The sequence below is a fragment of the Leptodactylus fuscus genome, chromosome 6, assembly GCF_031893055.1.
Source record: "Leptodactylus fuscus isolate aLepFus1 chromosome 6, aLepFus1.hap2, whole genome shotgun sequence".
Lineage (NCBI taxonomy): Eukaryota > Metazoa > Chordata > Amphibia > Anura > Leptodactylidae > Leptodactylus > Leptodactylus fuscus.
This window is the reverse complement of record NC_134270.1, coordinates 59709735-59731500: the sequence shown is the minus strand read 5'-3', so window position 1 is coordinate 59731500 and position 21766 is coordinate 59709735. Positions and strand designations below refer to the sequence as shown.

Here is a 21766-nt window from a genome sequence, read left to right as displayed (position 1 = left end):
TGCCTTGATATTCTGACATATTCTGACTGTGCACAATTGTTTCACCAAATCAGTGGTTGAGTGGAGATGCTCTAAGCAGCAAATGCTATGCGGGGTCAAAGGTCAGGAAGACCGGGGACCAGTGGAGACTTTCTGCTGGATCCCTGACCAAATGGGCAGGTAAGTATTTGTTCTTTTAAGCCTCCCTGATGAATTGCTGAACCACTATGGTATCCTGTTATGGAACAGATAATGTATCCCTTTGTTCTAGGTATTGTCTGGAACCTGGTATAAAGAAGAAATAGTGATGCTACCCTAGTTCTATCTTTTTAGTGCTGCTTTATAAAAAAAAAAAAAAAATCTAACAACTTGAAGTCTGAACCGTTATGCGTCTCTTCGGGCCACCTATTGTCACGTTTGTCACCCTTTAGGTACATGCTGAGCAAATTGAGGAACAACTATTTCAGTATCAGAAGGAAAAGGCGCAGAGATTGATTCGCTTTCAAGGGGAGGTGAAGCGAAGGGTTAATCAGCATGCCGAACAGTGCAAGAGGCATCAGCTTCAGAAATCCTACGATGCGGTAATAATCCTGCGCTACTTGTGCATCCTGAAGTTTGCGTTATCTTTATCTAGACTTCTTTTCATTGTTTGAATATTTCTTGTGCGTTTATGTGAATACAGGTAGTGCAAGAGCAATCGGCTGAATGAATAATTGTTACCCAAGTAATGAGTAACCATTAAGAAAACACTTATTATTCATAACAATAACTTTATTTATATTGTGCCAACATATTACACAGCACTTTTAGGGTATGTTCACATGGAGGAAAAGGTGGCGGAAACCTTTTCCACCTTGTGAACTTTCTGCAGGTTTTTTAGGGTTTTTTTGTCTGTAGCGAGTGCAATAGGATTTTATTTTGTTGGTTAACAAGGCCCACGGTGACATTACATCAATAGTAACAAATGCTATGCTAAAGATAAAATATTAAAGCATCCCATAGGGCTCCTGCTTTATTTGCCTCTGAGTATGTTGTCTTATACATCTTGTGTATATGTTTCATGTTACATGTACTTGTCTTGCAGCGTTCCCCTGTGTATTTCCTGATTGGTTTTCCCACTGTCTAGTTTCCCCCCTTCATATTTGATACAGCCCTGGCCTATCACAGGCCACTGGGTGTGGTATGAGAGATGAAAATCTTCAGGAATCCAATGGGGACTCAGTCTAGTAGTTGTGTAGTTTGTGGACAGAGTAAGTTGGCTCTATTCCAGTGAGACCTAGTGCCTTGCATACAGCCCCTGAGGGAAAAGATTCAGGCCAAGACTTCATCAAAACAGCTCTGAGATGGGGATAATTGCTGTCACGTTTTCTGACACAGTGCCAGGAGGAAAGGGGGAGTCTGGCCTGCCAGGAGCTATTATCCGGGACCCACCTAAAAAAGACAATTGGGCCCAGAAAGGACTATCATGTATTACAGCTTCCAGTACTACCTGCTCGCTGTGGCTAAGTTTCACATCTAGGCATCCATCAAGATCAAATTTGGGCATACTGCACAGTGTGGGCACTGCTACTCTCATCGGGTTATAGTTTAGTTGCCAAGTAAAGTTTAATCTGTTTCACCAACTGAAAGCGTCCCAAGGAACTACCACCATCATCAGGTAGCACAGCAGGCCCCCTCATTGGTGTTCGGCCTAGAAGGTGTGCTGGAGGAATTGATTGAGGGCACTCTGCCTAGGAGGTGGCACAGCCACCACCATTACTACTCTCGTCCTCCAGTTCTCTCCTTCTGGGCTGAGGCACAGTGACCAGATGACATGCTGTTGGGATTTTACATAATTAGAGACTCAGTAGAACATATTTACAGCAATTGGTACACCTGTATTAGTTTTGCCCTGCTTAATAAATAAGTTCACCCGTCATGTTACTCTATCAGATCAGAAAATTAAAGCAATTTTTGAACGGAACGAAATATGCATAGTTTTTGATGTTTTATTAACTTAGTATAATATGTTTTGTCTTTTAGCTCACAAGGGAGGGTATCATAGTCAAACAGTCTTCAGATGCCGCCATGCACTTTACGCCGAAAAGAAACACTTGCAGTTACCGCAATACTCAAGTTGCAATTTGTAGTCCTCGCAAGCACTGGGTATCAGCGCAGAAGATTAGTGATAGCTCTGAGGAGGATTTGGAGAAAAGAGATGAAAATGGAAATAAATTATTCTCACAACATGCCAAAGTGGTAAGCCTTTTATGACTATGCTTTGCACGTCCATGGTGAGTGAAGAGGTCAGATAGTGTTACTACAGACGTAACATGTAGGACTACTGGAGGAATACAAGGTGAAGTTCACCCCCCCCCCCCTGCAGATTTCCGTAACCCACTAGTGGCCTTGAGCCTCAACCAGGAAGGGTGTGATGGTGAACCCTCACATGAATATGGCTTATTAACATACCAAGCCGTTTTTTTATCTATAATTTATTTATTTTTTTCATTGCATTGGCTGGGAAACTGCTTAAAGACACAGCCTAATTTGACCTTCAAGGTGAGTGTTTTTTTTGTTTGTTTTTTTTAAAGCGGTGGTGCAGACCTTCAAAATAAGGGTAGGAGATGAATAGTCTTTAAAAAGGCTATTCCTGTGTGCTATTAGTTTAAAACCGTTTTTTTAATGATAGAATCTAGAGATGAGCGAGTACTATTCAAAACGGCAGTTTCGAATAGCTTGCTCCTGTAGGAATGAATGCATGCAGCCATGGGGGCTGGCGTCCGGCCGCTTAACCCTCTGCGCGTCGGCCGCTCCCATTCATTCCTATGGGAGCGTGCTATTCGAAACTGCCATTTCAAATAGTACTCGTTCATCTCTAATAGAATCCCTTTAAGTGTCAGAACTTTTTACAATTTTCAATTGACCAAGCTGTGTAGGAGAATTATACTTTCTGCTGGATGAGCTGTCGTTTTCATCTCTAACTTTTTTTGGGTTGCCTTGAGCTTTTTGTTAACTTTTTTATAAATCTATTTTTGGGACGTTAACAAAAATATTAGTTTTTTTTTTTTTTTTGTTATGGTGTTCTTTTGTGTGGGTTGTCACCTTTTTAGATTCTTAGGGCGAGTTGATTTGGATGTGGCAATACCAGTTTATGTGCTGGTTTATTTATTTTAGTGTTAACACAATAAAACTATGTGTTAGGGCAAAATTGTAATATATGTTTTGTGCATTATTTAGTAAATATTGTGGGGAAGGTAGTTCGGTAGCAGCAGTGGTGCGGACCTAACCAGTCAGAGACACAAAACTGTACCAAACAGGTTTATAAAAAAAAAAAAAAAACACCTTAGCATGTCAAGCACAAAAATGGACAAAAATCTTGTTTGCCTGAGCACTAACTAACAGTAAATACTAACTGTACATGGGGCATACTACCAGCCATACGAATCAACCAAAAATGGCACAATAATGTCTCAGCAGTCTCAGGGTCAGGACAGACCCAAGCACGTCCTCTCCTCCCAGGATATTCCTTGAAGTACAGGCTCTGCAGCCTTTAATAGCCCAGTAACGAGCCTGGGACCTAATCTTTGCCACTGACTGGACCTAATAGGATTCCGTACATGGCAGAGGTCATGGTCTAGAATATGCCTGGGTTGCCATGGTAATCCACCAGGAACCCTGTGATTTTGGGAGGCTGAGGGTCTGAAAGAGGGAACCTCTTCTCCTGGTCTAGCCACTTTACATTCCACTATTTGACCAGAGCATGTAAAGAGTTAAACTACCAACTATGGATTCCTGGTAGGAACCTGGGTGTACGTGTTAGCCAGGTTCCTGTCAGTAATCGTGCCAGTGCCCACGTGATTAATATATTTGTTGTGAAGCTTCAACAGACTGGCCCATGCTCATGATGAATGTATTTGTTATATAGCCTTAAGGGGTCAATACCAAGCTTCTCACCACTGACTAAGCCATTAATATGCCCTTGCAGTGGCCATCAGTGGCATAGCAAACACACCTTTTTTGCGTCTTAAGTTTTTGTTACTCCAAAGAGCTTATTTGCAGATTGATAGAAATGGCCATATCTCAGCAACAGAGGCTGCAGTACACAAGGGAAAACACTGTTTGATTCAGGTGACCATAACCCATCTGTCTATGGAGTTTTGTTCTGATGACAGACTCCCTTTAAGATTAAGGATGCATTACAGGTCTGATATATACCATGAAGAAAGAATCTGCAGGGCTGGGTTTCGATGACAGGCTCCCTTTAAGCTAAGGCCCCACGTTGCAGAAAACGCAGATTTTGCTGCGTGGTTTTTTTTTGTTTGTTTGTTTGTTTTTTCAGTGTAAGTCGATGGCTGGCCAGGTAATAGAGGATGGGGGGTGTACATCTCACCCAGACTACTAAGGTGGGTGAGATGAGAAAACTCCAGAAAGAATGTTTCTCAACAGATAACTATTGTCTGCTGAGAGTTATTTCAAAGTTCCGGTTACTGGGCTGGATTTTTAGGAATGGCAGGTAGGTTGGTAGTGGGACCTGTCACACCCCCCTCCAGTCCACACTTTGGGGATATTCCGGCAGCGACTCAGCTGTTGAGAGTCTCCTCGTCAAAAAGGCTTAAGAAGTCAGCTCCAGCAGCAGACCTTTGGCAGAGCTTGGCTGGAGAGCTGACAGAGAGGTCATATTTTTGGAGCTGTGTCCTGAATGATTCTACTGGCTTTTGATTTGTCATTCTAGGTGAGGTAACCTATTCTATGTTTAGTTAGAGCCTAGCCGGGCAGGGATTTATTTTTGTATTGTTTCCTTTTGTTGCTGCACTACCTTTTTGAGTGAAAATAAACTCTACCTTTGCTTTGGACTAAAGAAACTGGACTTTTGTGTCTGTCACCCCACCTAGCAACCCCAGACCCTGACAATGGGTAAAAGCCAAAAAGTGGATTGAGCAGAAGGTGGAAGTAATCCTAGATATTTTCCATTCGTTCTGTCATTCTTGGCTTTGGCTTAAAAAAAACGCAGCAACATCTGCAACAAAATAAAGCTATTTTTGCAGCATGAGGCCTTAGCCTAAAGGTGCTTTTTCACAGCTGACTATGAGAGCAATAATCTGGAATTTATTTCCAAGGAGCATTCAAGTCTGATCATTGCCCCCTTGTTTTCTGCAAATAAAAGAAGCAGATAATAACTATAGTATGGGAATGGACAAATCAGTTTAAGGTCTTTGTAAAGGTTTAAGGCAGGGTTCACACTACCATTGAATTCCGTTTTGAAGGTGTCTATTAAAAATAAGATAAACGCACACCTATCATAACAGACATTAACGGACCCTAACTGATCTTAATGTAACTGTTTTTTAACTGATCGATTTAATGGATCAATTAAAAAAAAAAACGGACACACTAGTGTCAGCATCAGTTACTGTTAGTGTCAGCTTTTGTTTCTGCTTTGTGAGCATGCATAGAAAAATATGGACACAAAATAACGGGCAGTAACTGATGGCTGTCAGTTACTGTCCGTTATAAGTCCGTTCTCCATAGACTTCAATGTTTAAAAAAAAACAAAAAAAAAACGGACAATTTCCATTCGTTTTTTTTAAAATGGACACAAGTCCTGCATGTAGGACGTTTTTGTCTAAAATCTTGTAACTGACAATAGCTTCAGACACTGTTGATGGTCACCAATGGTAGTGTGAACGCCCCCTAACGTTGTGGATCCTCAGAAGAAACCGTCAGTGAGTTGCAGCAGCATAGATTTCCTGTTAGAAATAGTTTACATCTTCACATTCCTTCAGCTGGGCATACAGGACAAAGCCTGCATGTGATTATAGTTTCTTTCTAGAAACTGCGATATAGCGTTTCCACTCACTGACTGCAAACAGAGATTTATAGATTTAAAATCAACAAAATTTTTAATTCTTAGCAGCAACTGAGAGGGGAATCCAAAGTCTATAAAAGCCTGGCTGGACAATACTATCCTGATCATTTTACCTCTGTATTTGAGATAAATGCTCTTTCTGACCATATGATCTGTTATTACTAATCTGTTGTGTATACGGTTATTTAATGGATTGTGTTTGTCCTGTAAACTTAACATGAGTGATCAGTTGTTATGCATGACACCAATGTTCTACAGTGATGACTCTACCATTTGGTTTGCCAATTGTGCCATATAAGATAAGATAATCCTTTAATAGTCTCACAGTGGGGAAATTTCAGTATGTTACAGCAGCATGGTAATACAGATAATACACAGTAAAATATTACAGACATAGACACACATATGCTGAGAAGAGAAGATGTATTAGGAGTCCATAGCAGCTAAGGAACGGAAGAGAAAGAAGGAAGACTTCATAGTCATATTCATTAGTTTTCTGTGCCGAGTGATCTTCGCTTGGTCTGATGTAGATTATACAGCCTGGTCGCGGTTGGAAGGAAGGACCTGCGATAGCGCTCCTTCTCACACTTGGGGTGAAGCAGACGGTCACTTACAGTGCTGCCAAGTCCCATCAGGGTCCCATACATGGGGTGGGATTTGTTCTCCCGCATGGAGGTCACCACAGACAGTATCCTTCTGTCACCCACCACCTGTACTGGGTCCAAAAGGCTCCCTAGGACAGAGCTGGCCCTCCTGATCAGCCTGTCAAGTCTATTTCTGTCCCTGGTTGATATACTGCTCCCCCAGCAGGCCACACTAAAAAGGATGGCTGAGGCAACCACAGAGTTGAAGAAGGCCCTAAGAAGTGTCCCCTGGACTCCGAAGGCCCTCAGCCTCCTGAGAAGGTAGAGTCTGCTGTGGCCCTTTCTGTGCAGCGCCTCCAGGTGATCAGCCCAGTCTAGTTTATTGTTGAGGAGCACGCCCAGATACTTATAAGTCCTGACTATCTGAATACATGTTCCTTGGATCTCCACCAGGGTCGGGGCACTTCTCCGTTTACTATGGTTATAGGATTACTGCTCAGTGTGGTGATATACCCAGGCTAGGTCCTGAATGATGTACTCCAACCTGACTAGTTGAATTTCTGGTGAGGTCCTATGATAACTTATACATGGTGTTTATGAAAAATGTTCTGAAAACTTTTTAATCACCATTTTCCTATATGAATATATTAGCGATGCAGATTCTCTGACATTGAATTATAAATTAGTAAGTAAAATCGTCCTTTGTTCTTTCTGTGATGCAGCGTGTACAGTCTCTGCATCACCAGCTATCTAATTTGTATGGGGGTGTCCCAACTCTTCCTCCCCAATAGCAGATGTCCAGGAGGAAAGGAGCAGCATGTTTGATTGCAATATATCTGATACTTTATTGTCACGGTTGATAAGCTGCTGCCAGAGGGGTTTGTGGGCACTTTAGGGCATTCTAAGTGCTCTTTTCTACTTTCAGTGATAGTTTTTATCTTTGGTATATCTGGAATAAGCGGTCACACGTCATTCAGTTATGCACTTTAAACTTAAAGGAAACGAGGAATATGTATTTGATGGTCTATTCTTAGGATAGCCCGTGAATATCTGATCGGTGGGGGCCTCCCATTGACTTCACCGTGCAGATATTTATGATCTTTTCTAAGGATAGACTATAAAATCCAGGTTCCTGAACAACTCCTTTAACAAGTATCTTGGTATTGGGTATTTCCCAGACGTTTATTGTTAGGATCTCTATATCAGTTTGTTTGTGGTGTGAACTCCAGAAACCTCTCCTATCAGCAGATTGAAGTGTTCAGAGCTTGGACGAGGGCTTCTGCCTCAAGATTGTTTGCCAGGCAGTCCTCTCATAGTGGCTGTGCCTAGTACTGATATAACCCCCTATAGAGTGTATGGACCTCTGCCTGGTAATGTAGAGGCTGCAGCACGTGTAAGTGTCGCGGTCCCTTCAGATAGCTGATTGTTGGGGTGCAACAAGTCAGACCTCCAGCAATCTGATATGGACAGCCTATCCCAATTATCCATATACTAGAAAAATCTTTTAATCTAATTTTTCTAAAAATCAAATTGGAATGCAGTTTCCTCAATGTAAGGAATAACTCCTATGGCCAGTGTTCTATTAACTTCCATTATGCTTTATGACAGCTCAAGAATACCATGCGGCAGGTACATGGTAAGCTGGCAGCTCTGAAGACGGTGGAGGCTGAGGAGTTAAATCTGCCTGGTGGCATTTGGAAGGTTTCTCCCACCAGAGATGTGAGTCTACATTATGTATTTATGGTCGTTCATTTTATACCATTCCAAAGGGCAGCACAATTGCAAGCCAGGAACTGCTACCTCCAAATATCAGTGTTACCATGAGGATGGCAAACCTAATCCCCCAAATTTATGATTGATGCCTCGGCATCCGGATTGTAAATCTTTATTCATGTAATTATATGTTGCAAAACCAATATTCACTATTCAGCCTACAATAAAAGAATTGAGAGATTTAGGTTTGATGGGTAAGATAAATGAAAAGATAAGCTTCATTGCACAACGTGTGCCAAGTGTCACTATTCTGGATATTTCAGTGCCACATAGCTGCAAGGTTTATTCAGGAAAAGATTTGTAGGCCTTACAAATAGTGATAATGTATATTGGTTTGGCAATGTCAGATGCATCACTGCTATTATGTGTGATATCGAAGTCAATGTCTCTTTTTTTAGGTATGCACAATGCAGGGCTATTGAACTTTTTAGCTGTTTCATGAAAGCAGAGAGATATAATGGTTGAGGGGTTTTACTTATGACATTGTGCCTGCCGTGACCAGACGCTAAAAGTGGCCTTTACATCAATGATTAATGAATTGGCCTGTGTGAAGGGATTTCCCCACCCCTTCTTCTCTCCATGTGACCATTTGTTGCAAATTGGTGACATTGTCTATACAGCAAATGATCTGTATTGTATAGATCAATGATATCATAATTGGTCCACAAATGTGTAATAAGCAAATATGCGCTAAAAATGTGACGACGGTTGTCACCATAGGTACTATATAAAAAAAATAACTATCATACACAGACATGTGATTCAATATATATTGGATTAGTCCCAATACAGGGATAACCTATTAGATATCCTATATAGGGCACCTATTCAACCCACCACGCCACATAAATGTCTAAACAATGTGAGATGTGAGTGCCCTATAAGAATTCCACTAAAACTGCAGATCCAATCTAGGCAATTTACTTATAACAGAAAAAGAAAAATTTCAGCTCACCAAAGTTCCAAATGTTGTCCACTTTAACTCCTTAATGCTGGTGCACGAGGAATATAACCTCCATAGGGCATGTCATGAATCTTCTGAAAAATAATAAAATGTCCCAGCAACCAACAAAATAATAACAATAAAAAAAACCTAAAAACTAACTTTTAATCTTCATAGATAAAAAGGTACAAACCAACTTAGGTCCACATACTAGCTGACGCGTTAGTGATAGGGTTGGCTATGACTAAGGGTTGTTCCACCCTGAAACGCGTCAGCTAGTATGTGGACCTAAGTTGGTTTGTACCTTTTTACCTATGAAGAGTAAAAGTTAATTTTTAGGTTTTTTGGGGGGGATTTTTTTGTTGGTTGCTGGAATTTTTTATTTTTCTGAAAATTTACTTATAACATTAAATTGGAGCCATCTTACTCCTTCCATGTCGGGTATTCAGATGCTGGGGGAATTCAATGCTATAGGTGACTTTTCACCACCTCCACCATCTCCAACTCTTCATGTTCTTATAAGTAGTTGATCTCCTGATGCCGATGAGGATGGAATTTTTTTTTTTTCTGTAGCGCCCCCTGTTCTTGAGTAATCATTGCAATTAGTTTTAACACCCAATATGTTAAATATGCTCCTACTGTCAGGTGAATTGTCACGGTCTACTCCAGCCTAGGATTGTCCACCAGTAGACATTAAGTAAAGAGACTGGCATATTGAGTTCTGAAAATTGTAGAAATGATTGCTTGGGAACAGTTGTGTCTAAAGAAAAAATTCCAAATGTGCCAAAATCAGGATAGCAGAGCCTGTTAAAGGGATCCTATCATTAAAACTCATTTTTTCTGCTTACCACGTTGGAATAGCCTTAAGAAAGGCTATTCTTCTCCTACCTTTAGATATCTTCTCCACCCTGCCGTTCGGTATATAATCCGTTTTTTGTTGGTATGCAAATGAGTTCTCTTGCAGCACTGGGGGCGGTCCCCAGCGCTCAAACAGCACTGTGGGCATCCCCAATGCTGCGAGAGAACTCTCCATCACCGCCTCCATCTTCTTCAGGAACAGGTCTTCTTCGCATCTTCTTCCGGGGCTTGGCTTCAAACTTCTAGGCCTAGGGCAGCCGACTGCGCATGCCTGCGGGCCACATGAGAATGGCCGCTTACAATACTGTGTAAACGGCCATTTTCTTGTGGCCGGCGGGCATGCACAGTCGGCTTTGCCCGAGGCCTAGAAGTTTGAAGTCAAGCCCCGGAAGAAGACTTACATACAGTCCTATGAAAAAGTTTGGGCACCCCTATTAATCTTAATCATTTTTAGTTCTAAATATTTTGGTATTTGCAACAGCCATTTCAGTTTGATATATCTAATAACTGATGGACACAGTAATATTTCAGGATTGAAATGAGGTTTATTGTACTAACAGAAAATGCGCAATATGCATTAAACCAAAATTTGACCGGTGCAAAAATATGGGCACCTCAACAGAAAAGTGACATTAATATTTAGTACATCCTCCTTTTGCAAAGATAACAGCCTCTAGTCGCTTCCTGTAGCTTTTAATACCAAAATATTTAGAACTAAAAATGATTAAGATTAATAGGGGTGCCCAAACTTTTTCATAGGACTGTAATACAAGGTCCCATAAAGCTACATGGAAATAAAGTGTAAAAAGTTATGAAATAAAGGAATGCAGCGAGGGATAAAATATTACTGACTAAAAAGTGTTGGATTGCTTAAGGGTTAAAATGAACATGCAGCAGCAGAGTTATGCTCCAGGTATAGATGTTCGAGCCATAAATTCAGAATCTGTAAAAAAAAAAAAAAATAAAAAAAAAAGTTTTTCTTTTTTTCCCCAAGTTTAATGTGAGTTTTAGGAGCTTAAACTACTGTTCCTGTTTCATCAGAATCCAGTGTCTCGGAGATCACCAGTGTTGCATGGTATGGATGCTGAAGAGGATAATATACCTCTGAGTGGACATCATGACCTCCCTGTGGAGCTGCTTGCTCATGAATCACATGGACAACTTATGGAAAAGGACAAAGCCATGCCATCTGGAAAACATGTGAGTTCGGGGTCTTGGCACATCCTTCTGATTAGGGAATCTTTATATATTACAATGTATTTTGGTAAGAAAAATCACCTGAAAAACCACCATGTGTGAACCTAGTCATACTGTGGGGGTGTTTTTGTTTCACATTCCCCCATATTTCAATACATTTCCTGCATTTCTCGGTTCTGTAATCTGCATTTACTAATGATTTAATTGTTTCAGGTGTGTAATCGCATAATGAGAGAGACTTACCCCGCTGGGCCGGCGCCAGCCTATAACACAGATTACCACGTGGCTCTTGTACTTCGCCCAGGTGTGGATGAAGAAGAGGATCGAAAACGAGTGGGTGAATTAACTAATGAGCAATTAATTATTTATTTTTTGCAATAATTTTCAATGACCTCATGATTTTATACCGAGGGTTGAATTTTGGCCAGGTGTCAGAGCGGTCATCTAAGGTCTGTGGATTTTCTCATTGTCATTTATTTTGTGCTGCTGTTTGAATAAGAGAAGTAGTTCAAAAAGTTCTGTTCCATTTAACTCTTCATCTTCTTTTGCCTTGTTTTGTTAAAGGGGTTGGCCACTTTCAGACCAATATTGAGAAACAAATGTGCAATAGAAAGATATACAATTTTCCAATATACTTTCTGTATCAATTCCTCACGGTTTTCTAGATCTCTGCTTGCTGTCATTCATTTTGTTACTTCTGGTAGATAAAACTCTGACCATGGTCATGTGATTTACGGTCCATGGTCATGTGATGAGCACACAGGTGTACAGCTCGTTACCAGGCAGATGTCTGATTACTGGGCTGTGACTGTAACGAGCTGCACCTGTGTACTCATCACATGACCATGGACTGTATGTCACATGACCATGGTTAGAATTTTATCCTCTACAAGTAACAGAATGAATGACAGCAAGCCAAAATCTAGAAAACTGTGAGGAATTGATACAGAAAGTATATTGGAAAATTGTACAACTTTTTATTATACAAACCAAAACATTTGTTTCTCAATATTGGTCTAAAAGTGGCCAATCCCTTTAAGGTTCTGTTCAGATAACCAATAACTGCTTTTCAACCGTGGGGCACTGCATTTTAGGGATCCCTCATAGATTTGGGTTTATTGAGAGATCTGTGAAAACATCACCCTCCTACTAGAGCAACAAGAGGTCTGCTCACCCCCACCCCCCCACGTGCACCAACTACGTAATTGGCATAAGACATCAAAATTTTTTTTTTTTTTTCTCCAGATATACAAAAGTGACATACATGACCAATGTATGTTCTTTATCACTATAATCTGCTCTGTAAAATGGTGGCAGAAGTTCAAAATGCTTGGGGGAGGTGGTAGACTCCCTCTTAATGCAGTCATTAGACCTATGTGGAACCCCCCCCCAAAAAAAAAAACAAAAAAAAAAACAAAAAAAAAACAAACAAACAAAAAAAAAACGCTGTCATATAGCCATGAGGAATGTTTGTGTGAATAGAGCTTAAAGTTGTTTTTTGTACACAGGACAAAGGGATAAGTGTCCAATCGCTGGGGGCCTGATCACCAGATTCCCCTGTGACCAGGAGCATGGAGGGCTGGTGTTCGTGTTTGTTTTTTTTTTCGCATCCTTGAAACATTGTATGGTTTTTTAGTGGCTTCTTTTCACCAAGAAGATCAAGCTGTAAAGATATGCAAATTGAGTATGTAGGAGACGTGTCTAAGATGTCCAAATGATCAAATTTTCAAGCATCCATAGGGCAGGGAATAAGTGTTCAGTTGCTGAGTCCCCTGGTTATCAGGAGAACAGGGGACTGAAAGTCCTCCTAAAGCCTCCATGTGAATGGACATTAAACTGGACAATAGAGATGTTTGTTCACATATGTTTCTGTAGGTCCGTGTTTGCCTTCTGTTGCATATGGAATCTCTCAGTACACCTCTTATTTTAGTAAGGACAGATAGATGGAGATCTCGAGTTTTGGGGCCCAGTGGTATAATTGGGCTCATTGCTTCTCCCCTTGCATTTGGAGGGTCCCATACAGGTGGAATCCATATGTATGTGCTTACTTGTTAGCATTATCCATATCTAATGCTACATTAGGTCCAATTGACAGTTTAGCAATGTAGCTGTCTCTTGTTATGTTGGTAGGCAGATCGGCTAACATAATAAAATGTTCTGTTGAGCAAGATATATGGAAGTTTCTGGATAGATGGACAGGAGATTATTCTGTTTTTGGTGCAATGTTATTCCTTTTTTTATTTGTTTTTAGCATATCACAAGCCTTGGCCAACGGGAGCAGAACATGTCATTGCCAAATGACGCATTGATTCATGTATTCAGATGAATGAGAAGATTTCAGCTCGCTTGACCCTTTTCTCATTATTCCCTATGGCTGGCAGTGTAATTTATGCCCCTAATGTTAGTCACCCTGAGTTCTTGCAGTGATAAGGGCCATAAAGTTAAAAAAAAAGGTGTGCAATTATCCTGACAATGTTATATCCTTATCAGAAATCTGACAAGAGACTTCCTGATGTTATCCGGTGATTGTGGCCAGAAGATTGTCCTTCAGCAGAGAAGAGACAATCCCATCTCCTTTATCTTTAGCTGCTAGTAGATTGTAGGCTCCTCTGCCAAGAGAGCAAGCCTTCAGTTGTAAGGCTGATAGGGCTGAGTCTCCCATTAATCTCCAAGCGGCGTCTCTAAGGGTACACAGAGTGCAAGTTCATGTTAGATAGATGTGTGTTACCTGGAAAAGACCATTTAGATTTTTATGTGATGTGGTTTTATCTGCACCAATTGAATGTAAAGTTAATTGCAAAATTGGGTTCACTACTGTGTGTTTTCTAGACACAATAGTGCTGAGGTTTCTTCCTCTCTTCTAACACAATGTGTGAACCCAATCTAGATTTACTTGTCTATGCCATAACATTATGATGAGCCAGCATCTTTAGGACTAACAAGATGGCAGACAATCAAAGATACTGAACTGATAAACATGCTTGCCTCCTCCAGGGGCTAAGTGGATGTCAAGGGCATAGATGTAAAAGTCGTAGTCCAGACCCTGGGGGCAAGTTCATACAGAGTTTTTTGGTCAGGCTTTTGAGGCCATATCCGCCTCAAAATCCTGACCAAAAAGATGGCTCCCAATGAAATCAATGGGAGCCGCTCAGAAGTTTTTTCTGGGAGCCGTTTCTTCCGGCTCCTGAAAAAAAGAAGCAACATGCTCAATCTTCAGATCGAGTCTCATCGCCATTTGGCCTGAAGACACTCCGTCCTCCGGACTAGGCTCATTCATTGGGCCTAATCCGGAGTGGAGTGTGCGGCTGGATGCTGCTGCAGTGCATCCGCTTTCAGTCGCGGCTACCCGGTTTTTGGACCGAAACCTGACCTTACCAGAACACTACAATAATAAACTTTTAATAATGCATCCTCTAGTAAACTACAGATCTGCAAAGACTTATAATATAAGTTAGTTTTTCCCAGCTTGGCGAGATCTACTAGTCTTTGTAGACACAAGTGTGAAGTATAAAATGCAATTTGTTTTGCAGATGGTGGATATTTTCATTTAGTATTATTATTACAGTACTTGTTTGGTTCTTCTCCCGGCCTGGTAATGTGTGTGCTTCACACATGTATTTATAACCTTTATACAGTAAATAGAAGTGTCCCCTGTAATTAGATGGAATGATTAGTGTGAAAGTACAGCCGGCTATATAATGGCCTCTGGCAGTGTCACTTCAGATACTGAGTGCTATATAATTATTATGATTGTACTACTTGGAGTGATAACGTTTGTGGCATTCGGAGACTGTCAGAAGTGACTGCATGTGCCAGCGATTGGAAAGTATTACCCCAGTACGGGAACTTCCATGAACTGTTCACATGTGTGTTCTTGCCTTTTTCAAAGAATCTTCTATACCGTAGCTAAAATCCATACATGTACAATAAATAAAGCCAAAGCTATTTCTATCCCTTGATGTATCAAACATGATTGATTCCTATTGAAAGGTCCAATGTAAATAAGCTAAGGGAATGTACAATGTATATTTATGAAAATTATAGAAATATTTATTACAGTAAAGCTGTGTGTACATAAAAGAAAAACTGAGTTTGCTGTGAAGTGATTTTTGACCCGTGCAAAATTTTATTTTCTAGAGACAAAACCAATACCTCATGTACAGAAGACTTTTTATGGACATAGAGCGAGAACAGGTGAAAGAAACTCGGAGGCAGAAGGAACATGAGAGAAAAATATCTTTGTAAGGACGGACATCATTGAAACTTGTTACCAAATGACACCATTGCAGATTTCTAGGCTTTGCTTATTTGATTTATTTATTTATTTATTTATTTATTTATTTGAATCATTCTGAACATGTATCCCTCCCATTTGCATTAAGCATGGGGCACAGACTTATATGGGCTTTACCCTGCCAGTAGATTTCTCCACTGCTCAGTCTCTGCTGCTTAATGTTATATGTTTAAGTTGATAATTAGGAAAGTTGCAAACGCTCTAAGCACATTTCAGTCACATTAAAAAATTGTCATTAGGGACCACTAACTCCTAAAAAATAAATAAATAAGCTATATAATGAAGCTTTTTATCTCTAGCTATAGGTGAGACTGGTTACCAGCACTAGAGTGATGTCAAAGTAAGTTCGATAGGCACAGGCAGGACCTTATGCTGTCTAATGCTGTAATTGAGTGCAAGGGTAAGTTCACACAGAGATTTTTGGTCAGGATTTTGGCTCTGAAATTCCTGACCAAAAAGACGGCTCCCATTGAAATCAATGCCGCTCAGGCTTCCGGAAAAAAGAAGCGATTCAGCCTGAAGACATTCCCTCCTCCGGACTAGGCCCATTCATTGGGCCTAATCTGGAGCGGAGTGTGCAGCTGGATGCAGGTGCAGTGCACTGGCTTTCAGTCGCGGCTACCAGCATTTGGTCTGGAACCTCAGTTGGCCTCCGCCTCAGGTTCCAGACCAAAAATCTCTGTGTGAGCTTACCTTAACAGAGGCAGTGCAGCTCCAGAACATGAATTACACCTGGGAGAGGGGAGGATTACATGTGTGGTTTTCCCAGATTCCTGAAACGCAAAACTAGCCAACTGTGTTTAGGTAGATTTTGTTTCAGCCACAGTCTTATAGCCCTAACTGGTATGTTACCCAGCATTCTTATGACACTGAAAGATACTTCTCTCACGTTAAGGAACAATCACGGAGCATAGAGGAGGGTTTACTTGGGTATATTTAATACTCAGCAGTCCCTGTTAGTACAGTACCTCATAAATTATCCAGCACTCTCTTATATGATATTACTATATTCAGTATTCAGTTGTCCTTAAAGGGGTGGTCCAGGCAAAAATGGACAACCCTTTTAAATTTAAATCAGCCGGGGCATTGAAAAATAATAATTGTAAAAAAAAAAAATTGATTCTCACCTGTGCCCGATACTCCCATGTCCTCCCAACGCATCCCAGTTCTTCTGCTTCAGCTTCTCCCGGGTCTCTTCCGGAGTTCCTCTGAGGCCCATCAGCAAATGGCATGTAATGTCACTACCTGTGACATGACTGATCCTCTTCCTGAGGCTGCTGATTGACCTCAGCGGAACTCCAGAAGACAAACCCTTTAACTTATTACCTAGTATGATACACAGCTGGGTGACTTTCTCTGAGTACTTGTACATGGCTGTATTGTGACTGAGCTACAGTGAGGTATAGCTGGCTGGTGTCACTGTGTGTACGCTACTGGTAGTACTGCTGTTTGTGTCTATTTCATACTGTCAGTAAGGCTGCTTTCACACGGCAGTGTTTGGCCAGTGATTTTGTTCAGTGATTGTGAGCCAAAATTACGACTGGACTACACACAGAACAGGTATAATAGAAATATTTGTACCTGTTCTGTGTTATTAACCCACTCCTAGTTTTGGCTCACAATTACTGATGAAAATCACTGACCAAACACTGCCGAGCGAAAGCAGCCTTACTTTACAGCTTTATACACTCTGTATAGCCGAAAAGTGTGCAGTCTCTGACCTTTCCTTCTAAACTTCCTGCTCACTTGCACTAGCAATAGTGAGGGGGGATGTGGCTGCTGCCATAGCGAAGAAAATATTGCTTTATAACTACCAGTATGTTGTAACCCAGGACTAAACTGATTTTTTTATTTTTTTTTTAATGGTATTACACATGGATGTACAAGATTGTCAGTTTTATATCTTCTGCTCACAGAATTAAGAGGGAACGAGAATCTGAACGATTATTGGAAGAACGACGACTGCGTGCACCTGTGGGCCCCAGTATCCAGAGACAGTCATGTGAGGTGGTGGAGACACTGAAAGAGATGACCAGTGAAGAGCAGAGGGCTCAGAAGGTCATACAATCCAACCGGTAAATCCAGAGAGGATTCTTAATCTAAAGCTCCAATTCCGGCAAGACGTCGGTCTATGGTTAATTGGTTTGTGGTAATGGTAAACACCTTTTAGTCACTGTGTGCTGTTTGCTATTTTAGATATGGTTTGTAGTTAAAAGATTTTTTTAGACAACTAAGTATAGTAATAGTAACCAGTCATTTAGTACCGAAGATATGCCTTTCTCCAAATACCCAACTTGCCTGAATGTACCCATTTTGGTGTACATGTAACTATTTGATAAAAAAAAAATCTTGTATCGGACAATAGCTAAGGCTGCGTTCACACTACCATTGGTGACTGTCAGCAGTGTCCGTAGCTATTGTCCATTACAAGATTTTAGCAACTGACACTATCTGAACTGTCAGCCTAAGCTGATATGGGGAAGAAAGGGGTGTTAGGAGTAATATGTCAGCTGCAAGAGCAATCAGCCAATTTTATCTATGTTGCAGAGCATCTCACTTTTCTCTCTGTGCTTGTACCAGATATAACCTGACAAAGGCATATACAGTAGCCGAAATGTCTGTACTGATAATGAAAAATATGCTTTAGTCATGATGCTGGATAAGACTGATGTAATGATTAAAAAAAAAAATACAAAACACTTCTACTTGGAGTACTGTGATCCTTACTTATAAATGTGCACGGACTGAAGAATCCTCTCACTGGCACCCACTGTATAAGGAGGTGTGCTGTACCACTATTCGACCAAATAGTAACCATTCAGCGCCTTCTAGCTGTTATCTTGCCACAGTGTGGTCACGTTATAGAGGTGCTGACGGGATTGCACCTATTAATGGTTTAATTGAAGTGGCAGGTTCAGCCCTCCCAACTTCTGTCATCTGTGTCAGTTTCTGAAAGTATGTGGATTGGCTCCTTGGTCTTACAGTATAATTTATTTATTTTTATTTTTTTTCAGGTATGTAGAAGCTTTACGGGCACAGATGAAAGACAAGATGTTGCTACATAACATTGACTTACCCCCTCTGTGCTGCTGTGGTTCAGACTTCTGGGACTCCCATCCTGACACTTGTGCAAATAACTGCATTTTTTACAAGAACCCTAAAGGTACGTAAATGGCAACGGTGTGGATACTTAAGACCACAGTATTGGCAAGAATTAGTATATGTATGTGATTGTGTTATATGCACTATTCACTAATTTTTACAGCTTGAGGATCTGGCAAAGCTCCAGTACCCTTTCTTTCAGCCCGTGTCTTGGCCTTGCTTTTAAGGATGGTTTATGACTATGCAACCGGTATCGTGTCATGCATTATCTGTGGGCACCAATAGTTCTGTGCAGCTTGGTGGATATGCACATGAAACAGATAAGGAGCAAGGCAGTGCCCTATCATTACATAAGCTAGGAGAACAGGCACTGAAGATGGGGAGAAGGAGGAGCTGGTGAAACAAATCTAGAATGTCAATGTACAGTGCATTTGTCAGCAGGGACTGTATCATTCTGCTGCATTGGTTTCTTATGATCTACATTTTGGACAAAGGCTGATTAAACATAGGACTTTATGGGGGTAGGGAAGTGAGTAAACTTTCTTCTCTTTTGCTAGCTCTGAAATTGAATAGGAAATTTCCAGAAATAGGATTTCTGGAAATCCATAACTCATTGCTCAAAGGAATGCACTATATCTGAGCGGAATGTACGTGTGAAGTCCTGTAAAATAAATGGGCCTTGACTTATTTTCCAATGCACTATTAGGGAGTCTTCACACGGAGCTTACGCTCTGCTCATTCTGAACATAAACTCATTCAGAATGAGCGGCGTTAAAACAGATCCCATTGATTTCTATGGGTTCCGGCATACGCGTGCTACCCATTGAAATCAATGGGAGGCGCGTGTCACATTGAAAGCAATAGGTAAAAAAGCCTCCCATTGATTTCAATAGGTAGCGCACGTATGCCGGCACCCATAGAAATCATTGGGATCTGTTTTAACGCTGCTCATTCTGAACGAGGTTACGTTCAGAATCAGCGGAATGTAAGCTCCGTGTGAAGGCTCCCTTAGGCTGGAATAACACCCAGCTTTTTTGTGGTGTTTCTAGCAGTTTTTTTTGTTTGTTATTCTACGTCGGAATAGCCTTAAAGGGGTATTCCCACGTGGCATACTCACCAGTCTTCACTGCTGTAAAATCTTCTTTCTTCCTGGTTTCTTGCATCATTTGGGGGGGGGGGGTTTCACATGCAACCTGCTGTTTAGCTCCGCCCCCAAATTAGCATGTAGCTCCGCCCACCCATATTGGACTATGAAGTACAAGGAGCAGCAACTCCATTCTGTGTTACATACAGAGACTGCCTGTCTCTGCTATAATGAACACAATAACTGGGAGAAAAGAAGAAATGAAAGCAGCTCCTCTATCTGAAAGCAGGGAGCTAGGTCACGTGGTATAGCTACAGACACAGGCTCGCTCCTGTGCACTTAGCACCTCCTCCTTCCCCTCTGGCAACAGGCAGATACATCACTTGACTTTTGAGCAGATAAGTCAAGGGCTGTGTCAACAATGAATTGAATACAGTAAGATAATGGACAAACAAAGCAGTTTTGCTGAAGCAATGTATTTAGGAAAAGTCTTACATCCACATTAACAAGCAGTATAGATAGGATCCTTGTGATGGGACAACCCCTTTAAGAAAGGCTATTCTTCCCCCTACCTTTAGATGTCTTCTCTGCGCTGTCCTTCCTTAGATATCCCAGTTTTCATCCATATGCTAATTAGTTTTCTTGCAGCACTGGGGGCGGTCCCCACCACTCAAACAGCAATAGGGACGTCCCCAGAAAACTCTCCAGCCCTGCCGCCTTCTTGTTTGCCACCTCTTCCACCTCAGGAAAATAGCTGACTGCGCCCACTGTGCAGGATCAATGGTGGTCAGACTTCTGGGAACCCACTGATGACAAAAACTGTCATTTCACTATCCAAATGGAGTGGCAGTCCTTGAGATAGCGGAGTACCATGTTGGGCCAACCCCCTTAAAACACATGAATGGTTGAATAAATATTATGTCATAACCTTGGTCCTCCTCTATTGTTTGTTTAAACCATATTCTTTTGTTTTTCGCAGCCTACACTCGAGCACTGCAGTCCGTTCTTTTATCTCGTGATATGTGGGATGGATCTGCTGGTTCCAGATTCTCCACCTGTAATATCAGCTTTGCAGAACCACGAGCTGTAAGATAACACATTGATCACTGGATGCAAGTTTTAGGTTTACTAGTCTATCCACATCTTCCAGCACCAAGAGCTTGTTCAACATTCATGTTGAGTGGCATACATACTGGGCATCAAAGACAGTCTGTCTTTTAGACACTTCACTAAATTTCCCTCAATGTCTTTTAGAAAGGCATAGAACTTCATTACACAAATACTGAGCTTTGTATTTGTAAATCTGCAAAACCCCTTTTAGGTTAAGTCCCCACATTGCGGTGCACAGCTAAAAACACAGAGGAAATGTCTCATGTGTTTTTGTTTTTTGTTTCTTTTTTACGTATTTTTAATTGTTTGATGTTTTTCTCTGTGTTTTTCAAGTGTTTCAACAAGTAAAATTTGATAAGCTTCGTTTTTTTGTTTTTTTTTTGTTTTTATATCTTCTACGTTTCTGCAATATGGGGCCTTAGCCTTAATCCCACCATACGTGTGTTTAAACAGATTGAAGATTTGCTTTAGTTTTTTTTTTTTTATTACTAGCTGTTAGTGAACAAAATAATGTATACCAAAAATGCATACAGACAGTTATATTGAGTGGGATTTCCCTCAATATACTGATGATGAAAACCAGAGCCCTGGTTGGATCAGGAGGGGTTATCACATAGTAATGGTTATTTTCGTGTTTGCGATGTTGACTTTGAATGATTTTTGTGCAATAAATGCTGCTGAAGTTATGGTCCAGTTACATGTATTTCCTCACAATAAAAACTATATATCAGCAGTGATGGTAAAGACTCGAGATGAGCGAGTACTATTCAAAACGGCCATTTCAAATAGCACGCACCCATAGGAATGAATGGACGCAGCCGGCACGCAGGGGGTTAAGCGGCCAGCCGCAAGTCTTCATGCCGGCCGCTTCCATTCATTCCTATGGGTGTGTGCTATTCAAAACGGGAGTTTCGAATAGTACTCACTCATCTCTAGAAGAGATGATCAACAGCTCTACACATGTGGCATATGCATTTGTGCATATATTTATGTG

The 21766-nt window shown here is 41.0% G+C and overlaps 1 protein-coding gene across 1 annotated transcript in view; it reads left to right on the top strand.

The window, feature by feature from the left end:
• Positions 1–20766, top strand: part of CCDC15 (coiled-coil domain containing 15) — a 29209-nt gene extending 8443 nt beyond the window's left edge. Inside the window, exons 2-10 of the mRNA XM_075278057.1 lie at positions 411–560; positions 2002–2217; positions 8020–8130; positions 11027–11185; positions 11396–11515; positions 15320–15423; positions 17393–17551; positions 18491–18639; positions 20642–20766. Coding sequence (XP_075134158.1) covers positions 411–560; positions 2002–2217; positions 8020–8130; positions 11027–11185; positions 11396–11515; positions 15320–15423; positions 17393–17551; positions 18491–18639; positions 20642–20757 — 1284 coding nt within the window. The 3' untranslated portion in view covers positions 20758–20766. The remainder of the gene's footprint in view (positions 1–410; positions 561–2001; positions 2218–8019; positions 8131–11026; positions 11186–11395; positions 11516–15319; positions 15424–17392; positions 17552–18490; positions 18640–20641) is intronic.
• Positions 20767–21766: the final 1000 nt, after the last annotated feature.